Source organism: Salmo salar, chromosome 03 (genome assembly GCF_965601325.2).
Source record: "Salmo salar chromosome 03, fSalSal1, whole genome shotgun sequence".
In the NCBI taxonomy this organism is placed as follows: Eukaryota; Metazoa; Chordata; class Actinopteri; order Salmoniformes; family Salmonidae; genus Salmo; species Salmo salar.
This window is the reverse complement of record NC_138293.1, coordinates 104,635,001-104,657,500: the sequence shown is the minus strand read 5'-3', so window position 1 is coordinate 104,657,500 and position 22,500 is coordinate 104,635,001. Positions and strand designations below refer to the sequence as shown.

Here is a 22,500-nt window from a genome sequence, read left to right as displayed (position 1 = left end):
GTCTCTCTCCAGTCTCTCTCCAGCTGCTGTCTCTCTCCAGTCTCTCTCCAGTCTCTCTCCAGTCTCTCTCCAGTCTCTCTCCAGTCTTTCTCCAGTCTCTCTCCAGTCTCTCTCCAGTCTTTCTCCAGCTGCTGTCTCTCTCCAGTCTCTCTCCAGTCTCTCTCCAGTCTCTCTCCAGTCTCTCTCCAGTCTCTCTCCAGCTGCTGTCTCTCTCCAGTCTCTCTCCAGTCTCTCTCCAGTCTCTCTCCAGTCTCTCTCCAGTCTCTCTCCAGTCTCTCTCCAGTCTTTCTCCAGTCTCTCTCCAGTCTTTCTCCAGTCTCTCTCCAGTCTTTCTCCAGTCTCTCTCCAGTCTCTCTCCAGCTGCTGTCTCTCTCCAGTCTCTCTCCAGTCTCTCTCCAGTCTCTCTCCACTCTCTCCAGTCTCTCTCCAGTCTCTCTCCACTCTCTCCAGTCTCTCTCCAGTCTCTCTCCAGTCTCTCTCCACTCTCTCCAGTCTCTCTCCAGTCTCTCTCCAGTCTCTCTGTCTCTCCTCTCATTTTAATATCAGTCAGTAGTTTGATTGACAAGTCAGTGATATATGGGGCGGGGCAGTGGTAGATGGGGCGGGGTTCGTTGTAGATGGGGCGGGGGCAGGGGCAGATGGGGGTGGGGCAGTGGTAGATGGGGCGGGGTTCGTTGTAGATGGGGGCGGGGTCATTGGTAGATGGGGCGGGGCAGATGGGGGTGGGGTCCGTTGTAGATGGGGGCGGGGTCCATTGTAGATGGGGGTGGGGTTCGCTGTAGATGGGGCGGGGTCCGTTGTAGATGGGGGCGGGGTCATTGGTAGACGGCCTGGACATACTCCGGGGGGAAGAATCCGACGCGTCCATGACAACGGCCTCTCCAGCGCAGCGAATCAGAACAGTCGAGCAGGTCGATGATATCACCGCGGAGGAAGCGTAGCTGGGAGGGGTGGTGGGGGGTGAAGTCAAACAGAGCGTGGGCGTGGTGGGGGAGCTGGAGGGGGGGGGGGGTACAGGACAGGGTTAGACCAATGATGAATACAAACCCTGCTGATGCTATGCACGTCTCAGACCAGGCTAGTACTGTTCAGACCAGGCTAGTAATGTTCAGACCAGGCTAGTAATGTTCAGACCAGGCTAGTAATGTTCAGACCAGGCTAGTACTGTTCAGACCAGGCTGGTATTGTTCAGACCAGGCTAGTATTGTTCAGACCAGGCTAGTACTGTTCAGACCAGGCTGGTACTGTTCAGACCAGGCTGGTACTGTTCAGACCAGGCTAGTAATGTTCAGACCAGGCTAGTAATGTTCAGACCAGGCTAGTATTGTTCATACCAGGCTAGTACTGTTCAGACCAGGCTAGTACTGTTCAGACCAGGCTAGTAATGTTCAGACCAGGCTAGTAATGTTCAGACCAGGCTAGTATTGTTCAGACCAGGCTAGTAATGTTCAGACCAGGCTAGTAAGAGAGGGGTGGTAGAGACAGAGAGAGAGAAATAATAGAATAGAGAGGTAGAGAGAGGTAGAGAGACAGAGAGAGAGAGAGAGAGAGACAGAGAGAGAGAGAGGAAGGTTGAGAGAGAGAGGTAGAGAGGTAGAGAGAGAGAGGTAGAGAGGTAGAGAGAGAGAGAGAGAGAGAGAGAGAGAGACAGAGAGATTAATTGAAATGTAATTGATATGTTCAGTTGTTACCCTGGCACATTGTTCTGGGTCTCGTAGGACGACGATTCCCTCCTTGGCGATGCTGTTGCTATGATAGAACTCCACCATCTGGTTCAGAGAGAAGAACATCTCCTCCCAAACAAAGTACTGTCCTGACCTGTCCTGGAGCACCTTGAAGTGCTGCACATGGTCCCCATAACTAGAGGGAGACAGGGGGGAGAGAGAGAGAGAGAGAGACAGAGAGACAGAGAGACAGAGAGAGAGAGAGGAGGAAGAGAGAGAGGAGAGAGAGAGAGAGGAGGAAGAGGAGGAAGAGAGAGAGGAGGAAGAGAGAGAGAGAGAGAGAGACAGAGAGAGAGGAGGAAGAGAGAGAGAGATGAGGAAGAGAGAGAGAGAGAGAGAGAGAGAGAGAGGAGGAAGAGAGAGAGAGGGTTGGGGAGAGAGAGACAGAGAGAGAGAGGAGGAAGAGAGAGAGAGGGAGAGGAAGAAGAGAGAGAGAGAAATGGGGGAGGAAGAGAGAGAGAGAGAGAGAGAGAGAGAGAGGAGGAAGAAAGAGAGGGGCGGAAGAGAGAGAGAGAGATAGAGAGAGAGCACACTATTAGCACACTACCCCTATGTTAAGAGAGGGGGTGTTAACGAGGGGTGGAAACTCAGGATACTAGACAACGAGGACTCTGAGTCAGCTAATATAAATCTCTATAAGTCTGGAACAGTAATGGTACAGGGTAACCCCCCCCCCCCCAAACAGGTTCAGCTGGACTCCCACCTAATCAAAGAATCAGCCTCTCTTGAGAAAGATAGCTCCCCCAGACCCGAACGGGTCACCCCCAGACCTCTTCATTATATAACCCCCACAGACCAGCCACCCCAGACCTCTTCATTATACAACCCCCACAGACCAGCCACCCCCAGACCTCTTCATTATACAACCCCCACAGACCAGCCACCCCCAGACCTCTTCATTATATAACCCCCACAGACCAGCCACCCCCAGACCTCTTCATTATATAACCCCCACAGACGGGTCACCCCCAGACCTCTTCATTATACAACCCCCACAGATCAGCCACCCCCAGACCTCTTCATTATATAACCCCCACAGACGGGTCACCCCCAGACCTCTTCATTATATAACCCCCACAGACGAGAAACCCCCAGACCTCTTCATTATATAACCCCCACAGACCAGCCACCCCCAGACCTCTTCATTATATAACCCCCACAGACGAGCCACCCCCAGACCTCTTCATTATACAACCCCCACAGACCAGCCACCCCCAGACCTCTTCATTATACAACCCCCACAGACCAGCAACCCCAGACCTCTTCATTATATAACCCCCACAGACCAGCCACCCCCAGACCTCTTCATTATATAACCCCCACAGACCAGCAACCCCCAGACCTCTTCATTATATAACCCCCACAGACGAGCCACCCCAGACCTCTTCATTATACAACCCCCACAGACGAGTCACCCCCAGACCTCTTCATTATACAACCCCCACAGACGAGTCACCCCCAGACCTCTTCATTATATAACCCCCACAGACGAGCCACCCCCAGACCTCTTCATTATATAACCCCCACAGACCAGCCACCCCCAGACCTCTTCATTATATAACCCCCACAGACCAGCCACCCCCAGACCTCTTCATTATATAACCCCCACAGACCAGCCACCCCCAGACCTCTACATTATATAACCCCCACAGACGAGTCACCCCCAGACCTCTTCATTATATAACCCCCACAGACCAGGGAGACTCCCCTCCCCTCCCAGACCAGGGAGACTCCCCACCCCACCCAGACCAGGGAGACTCCCCACCCCACCCCTCCCAGACCTGTGGGACACCCCCCCCTAAGCCAACCATGCCCACACCCAATTTAGGCCCCCTCAGATCAGACCCATGCCCCCCCCCCCCCCCCAAAGAGGACCTCATTATAAATATCCTCCTGTGTGCTACCTATATCCCCCCACTAGAATCCCCCATACTATAACGATGCCAGCTTCTCCATCCTACCTATATCCCCCCACTAGAATCCCCCATACTATAACGATGCCAGCTTCTCCATCCTACCTATATCCCCCCAATATAATCCCCCATACTATAACGATGCCAGCTTCTCCATCCTACCTATATCCCCCCACTAGAATCCCCCATACTATAACGATGCCAGCTTCTCCATCCTACCTATATCCCCCCACTAGAATCCCCCATACTATAACGATGCCAGCTTCTCCATCCTACCTATATCCCCCCACTAGAATCCCCCATACTATAACGATGCCAGCTTCTCCATCCTACCTATATCCCCCCACTAGAATCCCCCATACTATAACGATGCCAGCTTCTCCATCCTACCTATATCCCCCCACTAGAATCCCCCATACTATAACGATGCCAGCTTCTCCATCCTGGAGGGGGAAATCAATCATTCCCTCCCCAAATATGCCCCCCTTAGACACAACTATGACAAAAACAACTAACAAAAAATGGGTGACAACTCCTGCAGCTCTGTCGCACGCTGGGTATGTACATAGTCTACTTTATCACTGAGATCACCCCAGAGTCTCTCAGAGCGTTCACAGTCAGTCCACTGACACCCCTATCAGATCACAGCTAAATCACAGTCTACTTTAACAGAGAAATACTCAATCATGAGGCATCAAAGCCAAAGGAACTGAGTAACATAAAGAAATGCTATAGATGGAAGGAAAGTAGTGTGGAAACCTACCAAACAACAATTAGGCAACGACAAATTCAATCCCTTCTAGAACAACTTCCTGGACAAAACGTTCCACTGTAATAGTGAAGGTGTAAACTTGGCAGTAGAAAATGTTAACAGTATATTTGACCTCTCAGCTTCCTTATCAGGTTAAAACATTTCAAACAGAAAACTGAAGAAAATGAACAAAAATGAACAACAATGACAAATAGTTTGATGAAGAATGTAAAAACCTAAGAACGAAATGGAGAAACCTGTCCAACCCCAAAAAACACAGAGAACCAGAAAACCCCCCTGAGTCCACGTCTTCTTCTATGGTGAATCACTAAAACAATTACAGAAATACCCTAAAAGAAGGAACGTCATAAATCTATCCAAAATGGAGATGTCTGGGCAAACCACTTCTCCAATCTATCTATAACGAAGAACAAACAGCAAAAACATATAAATGATCAAATACAAATCTTAGAATCAACTATTAAAGACCAGAACCCACTGGATTCACCAATTACCTTGAATGAACTACAGGACAAAACACAAACCCTCCGACACCAAAAGGCCTGTGGTGTTGATGGGATCCTCAATGAAATGATAAAATATACAGACCACAAATTCCAATTGGCTATACTTAAACTCTTTAACATCATCCTCAGCTCTGGCATCTTCCCCCGATATTTTGGAACCAAGGACTGATCACCTCAATCCACAAAAGTGGAGATAAATTTGACTCCAAAAACTGGCCTGGTCCTAGATGACTTGGTAGAGCGGTGTGAGGAATCACACTTGGTCCTCAATACCAGTAAGACCAAAGAGATGTGTGTATAGACTTCAGGAAGTGTACAACACCTACCACTGTAACATCTATATCAGAGGTCAGGACATAGAGAGTGTAGAGGAATAGAGATATCTGTGTGTCCTCTTGGACAATAAGTTTCAGTGGTGTAAATGTACAGACCTGATCTACAACAAGAGCCAACAGAGATTGTACTTTCTCAAAAAGCTGGATATTTTTAAAGTAGACTGTACTGACTGTGTTTTATCTAATCTTTCATTGAGAGTATTTTAACTTTTTGTATTGTTTTGTTGGTTTGGCAATGCCACTGTCAGCCAGAGAAATTTGCTGAGAAGGATTATTACCACAGCAAGCAAGGTACTTGGAGTGAAACAGACAGGCCTGGATGAGATCTTTAAGGTCAGGTCCATCAGCAAGCCACCCCTGTACCTGGACGTTGAACTACTCCCCTCTGGGTGCAGGTATAGGGCACCCCTCAGCAGGAAAAACACAACTAGACAATCATTTATGCCAGGTGTGATATCCCTCCTAAATAGCTCGGGCTAATGTTCCTATAGACCCAGTAAGGCTAACAGGCTAATGTTCCTATCCACCCAGTAAGGCCAGCAGGCTAATGTTCCTATCCACCCAGTAAGGCCAGCAGGCTAATGTTCCTATCCACCCAGTAAGGCTAACAGGCTAATGTTCCTATCCACCCAGTAAGGCCAGCAGGCTAATGTTCCTATCCACCCAGTAAGGCTAACAGGCTAATGTTCCTATCCACCCAGTAAGGCTAACAGGCTAATGTTCCTATCCACTCAGTAAGGCCAGCAGGCTAATGTTCCTATCCACCCAGTAAGGCTAACAGGCTAATGTTCCTATCCACCCAGTAAGGCTAACAGGCTAATGTTCCTATCCACCCAGTAAGGCTAACAGGCTAATGTTCCTATCCACCCAGTAAGGCCAGCAGGCTAATGTTCCTATCCACCCAGTAAGGCTAACAGGCTAATGTTCCTATCCACCCAGTAAGGCCAGCAGGCTAATGTTCCTATCCACCCAGTAAGGCTAACAGGCTAATGTTCCTATCCACCCAGTAAGGCCAGCAGGCTAATGTTCCTATCCACCCAGTAAGGCCAGCAGGCTAATGTTCCTATCCACCCAGTAAGGCCAGCAGGCTAATGTTCCTATAGACCCAGTAAGGCTAACAGGCTAATGTTCCTATCCACCCAGTAAGGCTAACAGGCTAATGTTCCTATCCACCCAGTAAGGCCAGCAGGCTAATGTTCCTATAGACCCAGTAAGGCTAACAGGCTAATGTTCCTATCCACCCAGTAAGGCTAACAGGCTAATGTTCCTATCCACCCAGTAAGGCTAACAGGCTAATGTTCCTATCCACCCAGTAAGGCCAGCAGGCTAATGTTCCTATCCACCCAGTAAGGCCAGCAGGCTAATGTTCCTATCCACCCAGTAAGGCCAGCAGGCTAATGTTCCTATCCACCCAGTAAGGCCAGCAGGCTAATGTTCTTATAGACCCAGTAAGGCCAGCAGGCTAATGTTCCTATCCACCCAGTAAGGCCAGCAGGCTAATGTTCCTATCCACCCAGTAAGGCTAACAGGCTAATGTTCCTATCCACCCAGTAAGGCTAACAGGCTAATGTTCCTATCCACCCAGTAAGGCCAGCAGGCTAATGTTCCTATCCACCCAGTAAGGCCAGCAGGCTAATGTTCCTATAGACCCAGTAAGGCCAGCGGGCTAATGTTCCCTATCCACCCAGTAAGGCCAGCAGGCTAATGTTCCTATAGACCCAGTAAGGCCAGCAGGCTAATGTTCCTATCCACCCAGTAAGGCCAGCGGGCTAATGTTCCTATCCACCCAGTAAGACCAGCGGGCTAATGTTCCTATCCACCCAGTAAGGCCAGCAGGCTAATGTTCCTATCCACCCAGTAAGGCCAGCAGGCTAATGTTCCTATCCACCCAGTAAGGCCAGCAGGCTAATGTTCCTATTCACCCAGTAAGGCCAGCAGGCTAATGTTCCTATCCACCCAGTAAGGCCAGCAGGCTAATGTTCCTATCCACCCAGTAAGGCTAACAGGCTAATGTTCCTATCCACCCAGTAAGGCTAACAGGCTAATGTTCCTATAGACCCAGTAAGGCCAGCAGGCTAATGTTCCTATCCACCCATTAAGGCTAACAGGCTAATGTTCCTATCCACCCAGTAAGGCTAACAGGCTAATGTTCCTATCCACCCAGTAAGGCCAGCAGGCTAATGTTCCTATAGACCCAGTAAGGCTAACAGGCTAATGTTCCTATCCACCCAGTAAGGCCAGCAGGCTAATGTTCCTATCCACCCAGTAAGGCCAGCAGGCTAATGTTCCTATCCACCCAGTAAGGCTAGCAGGCTAATGTTCCTATCCACCCAGTAAGGCTAACAGGCTAATGTTCCTATCCACTCAGTAAGGCTAACAGGCTAATGCTCCTATCCACCCAGTAAGGCTAACAGGCTAATGTTCCTATCCACCCAGTAAGGCTAACAGGCTAATGTTCCTATCCACCCAGTAAGGCCAAAAGGCTAATGTTCCTATAGACCCAGTAAGGCTAACAGGCTAATGTTCCTATCCACCCAGTAAGGCTAACAGGCTAATGTTCCTATCCACCCAGTAAGGCCAGCAGGCTAATGTTCCTATCCACCCAGTAAGGCCAGCAGGCTAATGTTCCTATCCACCCAGTAAGGCTAACAGGCTAATGTTCCTATCCACCCAGTAAGGCCAGCAGGCTAATGTTCCTATCCACCCAGTAAGGCTAACAGGCTAATGTTCCTATCCACCCAGTAAGGCCAGCAGGCTAATGTTCCTATCCACCCAGTAAGGCCAGCAGGCTAATGTTCCTATAGACCCAGTAAGGCTAACAGGCTAATGTTCCTATCCACCCAGTAAGGCCAGCAGGCTAATGTTCCTATAGACCCAGTAAGGCCAGCAGGCTAATGTTCCTATCCACCCAGTAAGGCCAGCAGGCTAATGTTCCTATCCACCCAGTAAGGCTAACAGGCTAATGTTCCTATCCACCCAGTAAGGCTAACAGGCTAATGTTCCTATCCACCCAGTAAGGCTAACAGGCTAATGTTCCTATCCACCCAGTAAGGCCAGCAGGCTAATGTTCCTATCCACCCAGAAAGGCCAGCAGGATAATGTTCCTATCCACCCAGTAAGGCCAGCAGGCTAATGTTCCTATCCACCCAGTAAGATCAGCAGGCTAATGTTCCTATCCACCCAGTAAGGCCAGCAGGCTAATGTTCCTATAGACCCAGTAAGGCCAGCGGGCTAATGTTCCTATCCACCCAGTAAGGCCAGCAGGCTAATGTTCCTATAGACCCAGTAAGGCCAGCAGGCTAATGTTCCTATCCACCCAGTAAGGCCAGCAGGCTAATGTTCCTATCCACCCAGTAAGACCAGCGGGCTAATGTTCCTATCCACCCAGTAAGGCCAGCAGGCTAATGTTCCTATCCACCCAGTAAGGCTAACAGGCTAATGTTCCTATCCACCCAGTAAGGTTGGCAGGCTAATGTTCCTATCCACCCAGTAAGGCTAACAGGCTAATGTTCCTATCCACCCAGTAAGGCCAGCAGGCTAATGTTCCTATAGACCCAGTAAGGCTAGCAGGCTAATGTTCCTATAGACCCAGTAAGGCTAACAGGCTAATGTTCCTATCCACCCAGTAAGGCTAACAGGCTAATGTTCCTATCCACCCAGTAAGGCCAGCAGGCTAATGTTCCTATCCACCCAGTAAGGCTAACAGGCTAATGTTCCTATCCACCCAGTAAGGCTAACAGGCTAATGTTCCTATCCACCCAGTAAGGCTAACAGGCTAATGTTCCTATCCACCCAGTAAGGCTAACAGGCTAATGTTCCTATCCACCCAGTAAGGCCAGCAGGCTAATGTTCCTATCCACCCAGTAAGGCTAACAGGCTAATGTTCCTATCCACCCAGTAAGGCTAACAGGCTAATGTTCCTATCCACCCAGTAAGGCTAACAGGCTAATGTTCCTATCCACCCAGTAAGGCCAGCAGGCTAATGTTCCTATCCACCCAGTAAGGCTAACAGGCTAATGTTCCTATCCACCCAGTAAGGCCAGCAGGCTAATGTTCCTATCCACCCAGTAAGGCTAACAGGCTAATGTTCCTATCCACCCAGTAAGGCCAGCAGGCTAATGTTCCTATCCACCCAGTAAGGCTAACAGGCTAATGTTCCTATCCACCCAGTAAGGCCAGCAGGCTAATGTTCCTATCCACCCAGTAAGGCCAGCAGGCTAATGTTCCTATCCACCCAGTAAGGCTAACAGGCTAATGTTCCTATCCACCCAGTAAGGCTAACAGGCTAATGTTCCTATCCACCCAGTAAGGCCAGCAGGCTAATGTTCCTATAGACCCAGTAAGGCTAACAGGCTAATGTTCCTATCCACCCAGTAAGGCTAACAGGCTAATGTTCCTATCCACCCAGTAAGGCTAACAGGCTAATGTTCCTATCCACCCAGTAAGGCCAGCAGGCTAATGTTCCTATCCACCCAGTAAGGCCAGCAGGCTAATGTTCCTATCCACCCAGTAAGGCCAGCAGGCTAATGTCCTATCCACCCAGTAAGGCCAGCAGGCTAATGTTCCTATAGACCCAGTAAGGCCAGCAGGCTAATGTTCCTATCCACCCAGTAAGGCCAGCAGGCTAATGTTCCTATCCACCCAGTAAGGCTAACAGGCTAATGTTCCTATCCACCCAGTAAGGCTAACAGGCTAATGTTCCTATCCACCCAGTAAGGCCAGCAGGCTAATGTTCCTATCCACCCAGTAAGGCCAGCAGGCTAATGTTCCTATAGACCCAGTAAGGCCAGCGGGCTAATGTTCCCTATCCACCCAGTAAGGCCAGCAGGCTAATGTTCCTATAGACCCAGTAAGGCCAGCAGGCTAATGTTCCTATCCACCCAGTAAGGCCAGCGGGCTAATGTTCCTATCCACCCAGTAAGACCAGCGGGCTAATGTTCCTATCCACCCAGTAAGGCCAGCAGGCTAATGTTCCTATCCACCCAGTAAGGCCAGCAGGCTAATGTTCCTATCCACCCAGTAAGGCCAGCAGGCTAATGTTCCTATCCACCCAGTAAGGCCAGCAGGCTAATGTTCCTATCCACCCAGTAAAGCCAGCAGGCTAATGTTCCTATCCACCCAGTAAGGCTAACAGGCTAATGTTCCTATCCACCCAGTAAGGCTAACAGGCTAATGTTCCTATAGACCCAGTAAGGCCAGCAGGCTAATGTTCCTATCCACCCAGTAAGGCCAGCAGGCTAATGTTCCTATCCACCCAGTAAGGCTAGCAGGCTAATGTTCCTATCCACCCAGTAAGGCTAACAGGCTAATGTTCCTATCCACTCAGTAAGGCTAACAGGCTAATGCTCCTATCCACCCAGTAAGGCTAACAGGCTAATGTTCCTATCCACCCAGTAAGGCTAACAGGCTAATGTTCCTATCCACCCAGTAAGGCCAAAAGGCTAATGTTCCTATAGACCCAGTTAGGCTAACAGGCTAATGTTCCTATCCACCCAGTAAGGCTAACAGGCTAATGTTCCTATCCACCCAGTAAGGCCAGCAGGCTAATGTTCCTATCCACCCAGTAAGGCCAGCAGGCTAATGTTCCTATCCACCCAGTAAGGCTAACAGGCTAATGTTCCTATCCACCCAGTAAGGCCAGCAGGCTAATGTTCCTATCCACCCAGTAAGGCTAACAGGCTAATGTTCCTATCCACCCAGTAAGGCCAGCAGGCTAATGTTCCTATCCACCCAGTAAGGCCAGCAGGCTAATGTTCCTATAGACCCAGTAAGGCTAACAGGCTAATGTTCCTATCCACCCAGTAAGGCCAGCAGGCTAATGTTCCTATAGACCCAGTAAGGCCAGCAGGCTAATGTTCCTATCCACCCAGTAAGGCCAGCAGGCTAATGTTCCTATCCACCCAGTAAGGCTAACAGGCTAATGTTCCTATCCACCCAGTAAGGCTAACAGGCTAATGTTCCTATCCACCCAGTAAGGCTAACAGGCTAATGTTCCTATCCACCCAGTAAGGCCAGCAGGCTAATGTTCCTATCCACCCAGAAAGGCCAGCAGGATAATGTTCCTATCCACCCAGTAAGGCCAGCAGGCTAATGTTCCTATCCACCCAGTAAGATCAGCAGGCTAATGTTCCTATCCACCCAGTAAGGCCAGCAGGCTAATGTTCCTATAGACCCAGTAAGGCCAGCGGGCTAATGTTCCTATCCACCCAGTAAGGCCAGCAGGCTAATGTTCCTATAGACCCAGTAAGGCCAGCAGGCTAATGTTCCTATCCACCCAGTAAGGCCAGCAGGCTAATGTTCCTATCCACCCAGTAAGACCAGCGGGCTAATGTTCCTATCCACCCAGTAAGGCCAGCAGGCTAATGTTCCTATCCACCCAGTAAGGCTAACAGGCTAATGTTCCTATCCACCCAGTAAGGTTGGCAGGCTAATGTTCCTATCCACCCAGTAAGGCTAACAGGCTAATGTTCCTATCCACCCAGTAAGGCCAGCAGGCTAATGTTCCTATCCACCCAGTAAGACCAGCGGGCTAATGTTCCTATCCACCCAGTAAGGCCAGCAGGCTAATGTTCCTATCCACCCAGTAAGGCTAACAGGCTAATGTTCCTATCCACCCAGTAAGGCTAACAGGCTAATGTTCCTATCCACCCAGTAAGGCTAACAGGCTAATGTTCCTATCCACTCAGTAAGGCTAGCAGGCTAATGTTCCTATCCACCCAGTAAGGCTAGCAGGCTAATGTTCCTATCCACCCAGTAAGGCTAACAGGCTAATGTTCCTATCCACCCAGTAAGGCCAGCAGGCTAATGTTCCTATCCACCCAGTAAGGCCAGCAGGCTAATGTTCCTATCCACCCAGTAAGGCCAGCAGGCTAACGTTCCTATCCACCCAGTAAGGCTAACAGGCTAATGTTCCTATCCACCCAGTAAGGCCAGCAGGCTAATGTTCCTATCCACCCAGTAAGATCAGCAGGCTAATGTTCCTATCCACCCAGTAAGGCCAGCAGGCTAATGTTCCTATAGACCCAGTAAGGCCAGCGGGCTAATGTTCCTATCCACCCAGTAAGGCCAGCAGGCTAATGTTCCTATAGACCCAGTAAGGCCAGCAGGCTAATGTTCCTATCCACCCAGTAAGGCCAGCAGGCTAATGTTCCTATCCACCCAGTAAGACCAGCGGGCTAATGTTCCTATCCACCCAGTAAGGCCAGCAGGCTAATGTTCCTATCCACCCAGTAAGGCTAACAGGCTAATGTTCCTATCCACCCAGTAAGGTTGGCAGGCTAATGTTCCTATCCACCCAGTAAGGCTAACAGGCTAATGTTCCTATCCACCCAGTAAGGCCAGCAGGCTAATGTTCCTATCCACCCAGTAAGACCAGCGGGCTAATGTTCCTATCCACCCAGTAAGGCCAGCAGGCTAATGTTCCTATCCACCCAGTAAGGCTAACAGGCTAATGTTCCTATCCACCCAGTAAGGCTAACAGGCTAATGTTCCTATCCACCCAGTAAGGCTAACAGGCTAATGTTCCTATCCACTCAGTAAGGCTAGCAGGCTAATGTTCCTATCCACCCAGTAAGGCTAGCAGGCTAATGTTCCTATCCACCCAGTAAGGCTAACAGGCTAATGTTCCTATCCACCCAGTAAGGCCAGCAGGCTAATGTTCCTATCCACCCAGTAAGGCCAGCAGGCTAATGTTCCTATCCACCCAGTAAGGCCAGCAGGCTAACGTTCCTATCCACCCAGTAAGGCTAACAGGCTAATGTTCCTATCCACCCAGTAAGGCCAGCAGGCTAATGTTCCTATCCACCCAGTAAGGCCAGCAGGCTAATGTTCCTATCCACCCAGTAAGGCCAGCAGGCTAATGTTCCTATCCACCCAGTAAGGCTAACAGGCTAATGTTCCTATCCACCCAGTAAGGCTAACAGGCTAATGTTCCTATCCACCCAGTAAGGCCAGCAGGCTAATGTTCCTATAGACCCAGTAAGGCTAACAGGCTAATGTTCCTATCCACCCAGTAAGGCTAACAGGCTAATGTTCCTATCCACCCAGTAAGGCCAGCAGGCTAATGTTCCTATCCACCCAGTAAGGCCAGCAGGCTAATGTTCCTATAGACCCAGTAAGGCTAACAGGCTAATGTTCCTATCCACCCAGTAAGGCCAGCAGGCTAATGTTCCTATAGACCCAGTAAGGCCAGCAGGCTAATGTTCCTATCCACCCAGTAAGGCCAGCAGGCTAATGTTCCTATCCACCCAGTAAGGCTAACAGGCTAATGTTCCTATCCACCCAGTAAGGCTAACAGGCTAATGTTCCTATCCACCCAGTAAGGCCAGCAGGCTAATGTTCCTATCCACCCAGAAAGGCCAGCAGGATAATGTTCCTATCCACCCAGTAAGGCCAGCAGGCTAATGTTCCTATCCACCCAGTAAGATCAGCAGGCTAATGTTCCTATCCACCCAGTAAGGCTAACAGGCTAATGTTCCTATCCACCCAGTAAGGCTAACAGGCTAATGTTCCTATCCACCCAGTAAGGCCAGCAGGCTAATGTTCCTATCCACCCAGTAAGGCTAACAGGCTAATGTTCCTATCCACCCAGTAAGGCTAACAGGCTAATGTTCCTATCCACCCAGTAAGGCCAGCAGGCTAATGTTCCTATCCACCCAGTAAGGCTAGCAGGCTAATGTTCCTATCCACCCAGTAAGGCTAACAGGCTAATGTTCCTATCCACCCAGTAAGGCTAACAGGCTAATGTTCCTATCCACCCAGTAAGGCTAACAGGCTAATGTTCCTATCCACCCAGTAAGGCCAGCAGGCTAATGTTCCTATCCACCCAGTAAGGCTAACAGGCTAATGTTCCTATCCACCCAGTAAGGCTAACAGGCTAATGTTCCTATCCACCCAGTAAGGCTAACAGGCTAATGTTCCTATCCACCCAGTAAGGCCAGCAGGCTAATGTTCCTATCCACCCAGTAAGGCCAGCAGGCTAATGTTCCTATCCACCCAGTAAGGCCAGCAGGCTAATGTTCCTATAGACCCAGTAAGGCCAGCGGGCTAATGTTCCTATCCACCCAGTAAGGCCAGCAGGCTAATGTTCCTATCCACCCAGTAAGGCCAGCAGGCTAATGTTCCTATAGACCCAGTAAGGCCAGCGGGCTAATGTTCCTATCCACCCAGTAAGGCCAGCAGGCTAATGTTCCTATAGACCCAGTAAGGCCAGCAGGCTAATGTTCCTATCCACCCAGTAAGGCCAGCAGGCTAATGTTCCTATCCACCCAGTAAGGCCAGCGGGCTAATGTTCCTATCCACCCAGTAAGGCCAGCAGGCTAATGTTCCTATCCACCCAGTAAGGCTAACAGGCTAATGTTCCTATCCACCCAGTAAGGCTAGCAGGCTAATGTTCCTATCCACCCAGTAAGGCTAACAGGCTAATGTTCCTATCCACCCAGTAAGGCCAGCAGGCTAATGTTCCTATAGACCCAGTAAGGCTAACAGGCTAATGTTCCTATCCACCCAGTAAGGCCAGCAGGCTAATGTTCCTATCCACCCAGTAAGGCCAGCAGGCTAATGTTCCTATCCACCCAGTAAGGCTAGCAGGCTAATGTTCCTATCCACCCAGTAAGGCTAACAGGCTAATGTTCCTATCCACTCAGTAAGGCTAACAGGCTAATGCTCCTATCCACCCAGTAAGGCTAACAGGCTAATGTTCCTATCCACCCAGTAAGGCTAACAGGCTAATGTTCCTATCCACCCAGTAAGGCCAGCAGGCTAATGTTCCTATAGACCCAGTAAGGCTAACAGGCTAATGTTCCTATCCACCCAGTAAGGCCAGCAGGCTAATGTTCCTATCCACCCAGTAAGGCTAGCAGGCTAATGTTCCTATCCACCCAGTAAGGCTAACAGGCTAATGTTCCTATCCACCCAGTAAGGCCAGCAGGCTAATGTTCCTATCCACCCAGTAAGGCTAGCAGGCTAATGTTCCTATCCACCCAGTAAGGCTAACAGGCTAATGTTCCTATCCACCCAGTAAGGCTAACAGGCTAATGTTCCTATCCACCCAGTAAGGCTAACAGGCTAATGTTCCTATCAACCCAGTAAGGCCAGCAGGCTAATGTTCCTATCCACCCAGTAAGGCTAACAGGCTAATGTTCCTATCCACCCAGTAAGGCCAGCAGGCTAATGTTCCTATCCACCCAGTAAGGCCAGCAGGCTAATGTTCCTATCCACCCAGTAAGGCTAACAGGCTAATGTTCCTATCCACCCAGTAAGGCTAACAGGCTAATGTTTCTATCCACCCAGTAAGGCCAGCAGGCTAATGTTCCTATCCACCCAGTAAGGCTAACAGGCTAATGTTCCTATCCACCCAGTAAGGCTAGCAGGCTAATGTTCCTATCCACCCAGTAAGGCTAACAGGCTAATGTTCCTATCCACCCAGTAAGGCCAGCAGGCTAATGTTCCTATCCACCCAGTAAGGCTAACAGGCTAATGTTCCTATCCACCCAGTAAGGCTAACAGGCTAATGTTCCTATCCACCCAGTAAGGCTAACAGGCTAATGTTCCTATCCACCCATAAGGCAATCAGGCTAATGTTCCTATCCACCCAGTAAGGCCAGCAGGCTAATGTTCCTATCCACCCAGTAAGGCTAACAGGCTAATGTTCCTATCCACCCAGTAAGGCTAACAGGCTAATGTTCCTATCCACCCAGTAAGGCTAACAGGCTAATGTTCCTATCCACCCAGTAAGGCTAACAGGCTAATGTTCCTATCCACCCAGTAAGGCTAACAGGCTAATGTTCCTATCCACCCAGTAAGGCTAACAGGCTAATGTTCCTATCCACCCAGTAAGGCTAACAGGCTAATGTTCCTATCCACCCAGTAAGGCCATCAGGCTAATGTTCCTATCCACCCAGTAAGGCTAACAGGCTAATGTTCCTATCCACCCAGTAAGGCTAACAGGCTAATGTTCCTATCCACCCAGTAAGGCCAGCAGGCTAATGTTCCTATCCACCCAGTAAGGCTAACAGGCTAATGTTCCTATCCACCCAGTAAGGCTAACAGGCTAATGTTCCTATCCACCCAGTAAGGCTAACAGGCTAATGTTCCTATCCACCCAGTAAGGCTAACAGGCTAATGTTCCTATCCACCCAGTAAGGCTAACAGGCTAATGTTCCTATAGACCCAGTAAGGCTAACAGGCTAATGTTCCTATCCACCCAGTAAGGCTAACAGGCTAATGTTCCTATCCACCCAGTAAGGCCAGCAGGCTAATGTTCCTATCCACCCAGTAAGGCCAGCAGGCTAATGTTCCTATCCACCCAGTAAGGCTAACAGGCTAATGTTCCTATCCACCCAGTAAGGCCAGCAGGCTAATGTTCCTATCCACCTAGTAAGACCAGCAGGCTAATGTTCCTATAGACCCAGTAAGGCTAACAGGCTAATGTTCCTATCCACCCAGTAAGGCTAACAGGCTAATGTTCCTATCCACCCAGTAAGGCTAACAGGCTAATGTTCCTATCCACCCAGTAAGGCTAACAGGCTAATGTTCCTATCCACCCAGTAAGGCTAACAGGCTAATGTTCCTATCCACCCAGTAAGGCCAGCAGGCTAATGTTCCTATCCACCCAGTAAGGCTAACAGGCTAATGTTCCTATCCACCCAGTAAGGCCAGCAGGCTAATGTTCCTATCCACCCAGTAAGGCCAGCAGGCTAATGTTCCTATCCACCCAGTAAGGCTAACAGGCTAATGTTCCTATCCACCCAGTAAGGCTAACAGGCTAATGTTCCTATCCACCCAGTAAGGCTAACAGGCTAATGTTCCTATCCACCCAGTAAGGCTAACAGGCTAATGTTCCTATCCACCCAGTAAGGCTAACAGGCTAATGTTCCTATCCACCCAGTAAGGCCAGCAGGCTAATGTTCCTATCCACCCAGTAAGGCTAACAGGCTAATGTTCCTATCCACCCAGTAAGGCTAACAGGCTAATGTTCCTATCCACCCAGTAAGGCTAGCAGGCTAATGTTCCTATCCACCCAGTAAGGCTAGCAGGCTAATGTTCCTATCCACCCAGTAAGGCTAACAGGCTAATGTTCCTATCCACCCAGTAAGGCCAGCAGGCTAATGTTCCTATCCACCCAGTAAGGCCAGCAGGCTAATGTTCCTATAGACCCAGTAAGGCTAGCCGGAGAAGAGGAGGGAGGAACTGAAAGCTAAAAGCTAAACAAGTGTTCTTCACTCCAGGGATTCATTCCACTAAGTCCCTCCCTCCCTAAGTCCCTCCATCCCTTCCTAAGTCCCTCCCTCCCTAAGTCCTCCCTCCCTAAGTCCCCTCCCTCACTCCCTAAGTCCCCTCCCTCCCTAAGTCCCTCCCTCACTCCCTAAGTCCCCTCACTCCCTAAGTCCTCCCTCCCTAAGTCCCTCCCTCACTCCCTAAGTCCTCCCTCCCTAAGTCCCTCCCTCACTCCCTAAGTCCCTCCCTCCCTAAGTCCCTCTCTCACTAAGTCCCTCCCTCCCTAAGTCCCTCCCTCCCTCCCTAAGTTCCTCCCTCCCTAAGTCCCTCCCTCACTCCCTAAGTCCCTCCCTCCCTAAGTCCCTCTCTCACTAAGTCCCTCCCTCACTAAGTCCCTCCCTCCCTCCCTAAGTCCCTCCCTCACTAAGTCCCTCCCTCACACACATCTGACAGACAACTAGCAACATATTCACATCTCTACATGGAGTACACACACACACACACACACACACACACACACACACACCACACACACACAGACAACACACACACACACACACACACACACACACACACACACACACACACACACACACACACACACACACACACACAGCTACATGGTGAACAGCAGTAGAGAGGACATGCAGCTGTCTCCTACCTGTCAGAGATAGAGAGACAGAGATGATATACTGTATGTAGAGATATAAATAGGAGACAGAGATTATATACTGTATAGAGAGATATAAATAGGAGACAGAGATGATATACTGTATATAGAGAGATATAAATAGGAGACAGAGATGATATACTGTATATAGAGAGATATAAATAGGAGACAGAGATGATATACTGTATGTAGAGAGATAAATAGGAGACAGAGATGATATACTGTATATAGAGAGATATAAATAGGAGACAGAGATGATATACTGTATATATAGAGATAGAAATAGGAGACAGAGATGATATACTGTATGTAGAGATATAAATAGGAGACTTAGATGATATACTGTATATATAGAGATAGAAATAGGAGACAGAGATGATATACTGTATATATAGAGATAGAAATAGGAGACAGAGATGATATACTGTATGTAGAGAGATAGAAATAGGAGACAGAGATGATATACTGTATAGAGAGATATAAATAGGAGACAGAGATGAATATACTCTATAGAGAGATATAAATAGGAGACAGAGATGATATACTGTATATAGAGAGATATAAATAGGAGACAGAGATGATATACTGTATATAGAGAGATATAAATAGGCGACAGAGATGATATACTGTATATATAGAGATATAAATAGGAGACAGAGATGATATACTGTATATGTAGAGATATAAATAGGAGACAGAGATGATATACTGTATATAGAGAGATATAAATAGGAGACAGAGATGATATACTGTATAGAGAGATATAAATAGGGGACAGAGATGATATACTGTATAGAGAGATATAAATAGGAGACAGAGATGATATACTGTATATAGAGATATCAATAGGAGACAGAGATGATATACTCTATAGAGAGATATAAATAGGAGACAGAGATGATATACTGTATAGAGAGATATAAATAGGAGACAGAGATGATATACTGTATAGAGAGATATAAATAGGAGACAGAGATTATATACTGTATATAGAGATATCAATAGGAGACAGAGATGATATACTCTATAGAGAGATATAAATAGGAGACAGAGATGATATACTGTATAGAGAGATATAAATAGGAGACAGGGATGATATGGTGTCACGGTTGATAAAAATATAAAATAAAATATATATATAATATAAAGCAGGTGGGAAAAATGGAGAACTTAAGTATGATCCCCAATTAGAGACAACAAACATCAGCTGCCTCTAATTGGGAACCCATACCAAGAGCACCAACATAGAAATGGAAAGACTAGAACACCCCCCCCCCCTAGTCACGCCCTGACCTACAACACCATAGAGAACCAAGGGCTCTCTATGGTCAGGGGCGCTGGGACAATATGCCGTATATCGAGAGATACAGTCCCTTACAAAAGTATTCACCCCCCTTTGGCATTTTTCCTATTTTGTTGCCTTACAACCTGGAATTAAAATATAATTTTTTTTGGGGGGTGTTTGTATCATTTGATTTACACAACATTCCTACCAATTTGAAGATGCAATTTTTTTATTTAAATTGTGAAAACAAACAAGAAATAAGACAAAAAAAAAAACTGAAAACTTGAGCGTGCATAACTGTTCACCCCCCCCCCCCCCCCCCCTCAAAGTTAATACTTTGTAGAGACACCTTTTGCAGCAATTACAGCTGCAAGTCTCTTGGAATATGTCTCTACAAGATTGGCACATTTAGCCACAGGGATTTTTGCCCATTCCTCAAGGCTAAACTGCTCCAGCTCCTTCCAGTTGGATGGGTTCCGCTGGTGTACAGCAACCTGTAAGTCATACCACAGATTCCCAATTGGATTGAGGTCTGGGCTTTGACCAGGCCATTCCAAGACATTTAAAATGTTTCCCCTTAAAACCACTCGACTGTTGTTTAATTTTTCTTCTTTAAGCATTGGCTTTTTTTTCTGGACACTCTTCCGTAAAGCCCAGCTCTGTGGAGTGTACGGCTTAAAGTGGTCCTATGGACAGATACTCCAATCTCCGCTGTGGAGCTTTGCAGCTCCTTCAGGGTTTATCTTTGGTCTCTTTGTTGCCTCTCTGATTTAATGCCCTCTTTACCTGGTCGGTGAGTTTTGGTGGGCGGCCCTCTCTTGGCAGGTTTGTTGTGGTGCCAAATTCTTTCGCATTTTTTAATAATGGATTTAATTGCTGCTCCGTGGGATGTTCAAAGTTCCAGATATTTTTTTATAACCCAACCCTGATCTGTACTTCTCCACAACTCTGTCCCTGACATGACTGGAGAACTCCTTGGTCTTTTTTTATTTATTCATTTATTTAACCTTTATTTAACCAGGTGGGCTAGTTGAGAACAAGTCCTTTATTTAACCAGGTAGGCCAGTTGAGAACAAGTTCTCATTTACAAACTGCGACCTGGCCAAGATAAAGCAAAGCAGTGTGACACAAACAACAACACAGAACCCTGTCTCTCTCTCTCTCTCTGTCTCTCTCTCTGTCTCTCTGTCTCTCTCTCTGTCTCTCTCTCTGTCTCTCTGTCTCTCGCTCTCTCTGTCTCTCTCTCTCTATCTCTCTCTGTCTCTTTCTCTCTGTCTCTCTCTGTCTCTCTCTCTCTCTCTCTGTCTCTTTCTCTCTGTCTCTCTCTGTCTCTCTCTGTCTCTCTCTCTGTCTCTGTCTCTCTGTCTCTGTCTCTCTCTCTCTCTCTGTCTCTTTCTCTCTCTCTCTCTGTCTCTCTCTCTGTCTCTCTCTCTGTCTCTCTCTCTCTCTCTCTCTCTCTCTCTGTCTCTCTGTCTCTCTCTCTGTCTCTCTCTCTGTCTCTCTCTCTGTCTCTCTCTCTCTGTCTCTGTCTCTCTCTCTCTCTCTCTCTCTGTCTCTCTCTCTCTCTCTGTCTCTCTCTCTCTCTCTATCTGTAACTATGTTCAACCCCCCTGACATGAACTATGTACACATATCCCCTGATATAAATATCTATACAATCTGTGATCCAGACCGAAGGAGAGCAGCTTGTATCCACAGAACCAGAATAGACACCCCCCCCCCCTCCTCCTCTCACAGGAAGTGGTCACAGGTTGTTTTTATTTTTTATTTACCTAGGGAAAGTCAGTTAAGAACAAATTATTATTTACAATGACAGCCTACCAAGGAACAGTGGGGTTAACTGCCTTGTTCAGGGGGCAGAACGACAGATTTTTACCTTGTCAGATCAGGGATTCGATCCAGCAACCTTTTCAGTTATTGGCCAAACACCCACTAGGCAACCTGCCGCCCAAGTGTATGGGTTTTATAGACAGTGTGTATTATAGACAGTGTGTATTATAGACAGTGTGTATTATAGACAGTGTGTATTATAGACAGTGTGTATTCCAGACAGTGTGTATTATAGACAGTGTGTATTATAGACAGTGTGTATTATAGACAGTGTGTATTATAGACAGTGTGTATTATAGACAGTGTGTATTATAGACAGTGTGTATTCCAGACAGTGTGTATTATAGACAGTGTGTATTATAGACAGTGTGTATTATAGACAGTGTGTATTATAGACAGTGTGTATTATAGACAGTGTGTATTCCAGACAGTGTGTATTATAGACAGTGTGTATTATAGACAGTGTGTATTATAGACAGTGTGTATTATAGACAGTGTGTATTATAGACAGTGTGTATTATAGACAGTGTGTATTATAGACAGTGTGTATTATAGACAGTGTGTGTTATAGACAGTGTGTATTATAGACAGTGTGTATTATAGACAGTGTGTGTTATAGACAGTGTGTATTATAGACAGTGTGTATTATAGACAGTGTGTATTATAGACAGTGTGTATTATAGACAGTGTGTATTACAGACAGTGTGTATTATAGACAGTGTGTATTATAGACAGTGTGTATTATAGACAGTGTGTATTATAGACAGTGTGTCATTATAGACAGTGTGTATTATAGACAGTATGTATTATAGACAGTGTGTATTATAGACAGTGTGTATTATAGACAGTGTGTATTATAGACAGTGTGTATTACAGACAGTGTGTATTATAGACAGTGTGTATTATAGACAGTGTGTATTATAGACAGTGTGTATTATAGACAGTGTGTATTACAGACAGTGTGTATTATAGACAGTGTGTATTATAGACAGTGTGTATTATAGACAGTGTGTATTATAGACAGTGTGTATTATAGACAGTGTGTATTATAGACAGTGTGTATTATAGACAGTGTGTATTATAGACAGTGTGTATTATAGACAGTGTGTGTTAATAGACAGTGTGTATTCCAGACAGTGTGTATTATAGACAGTGTGTATTATAGACAGTGTGTATTATAGACAGTGTCGTGTTATAGACAGTGTGTATTATAGACAGTGTGTATTATAGACAGTGTGTATTATAGACA

General features: G+C 47.4%; 1 protein-coding gene across 1 annotated transcript in view; it reads right to left on the bottom strand.

Annotated features, from left to right (window-relative positions):
- LOC123743345 (GRB2-related adapter protein) overlaps positions 1–22,500 on the bottom strand; it is a 43,140-nt gene that overhangs the window by 1,332 nt on the left and 19,308 nt on the right. Inside the window, exons 4-5 of the mRNA XM_082973148.1 lie at positions 1,692–1,860; positions 1–995 (exon numbers count right to left, since the gene is read on the bottom strand). The exon at positions 1–995 is cut by the window's left edge and continues 1,332 nt beyond it. Of these exons, the coding sequence (XP_082829274.1) occupies positions 816–995; positions 1,692–1,860 (349 nt within the window). The 3' untranslated portion in view covers positions 1–815. The remainder of the gene's footprint in view (positions 996–1,691; positions 1,861–22,500) is intronic.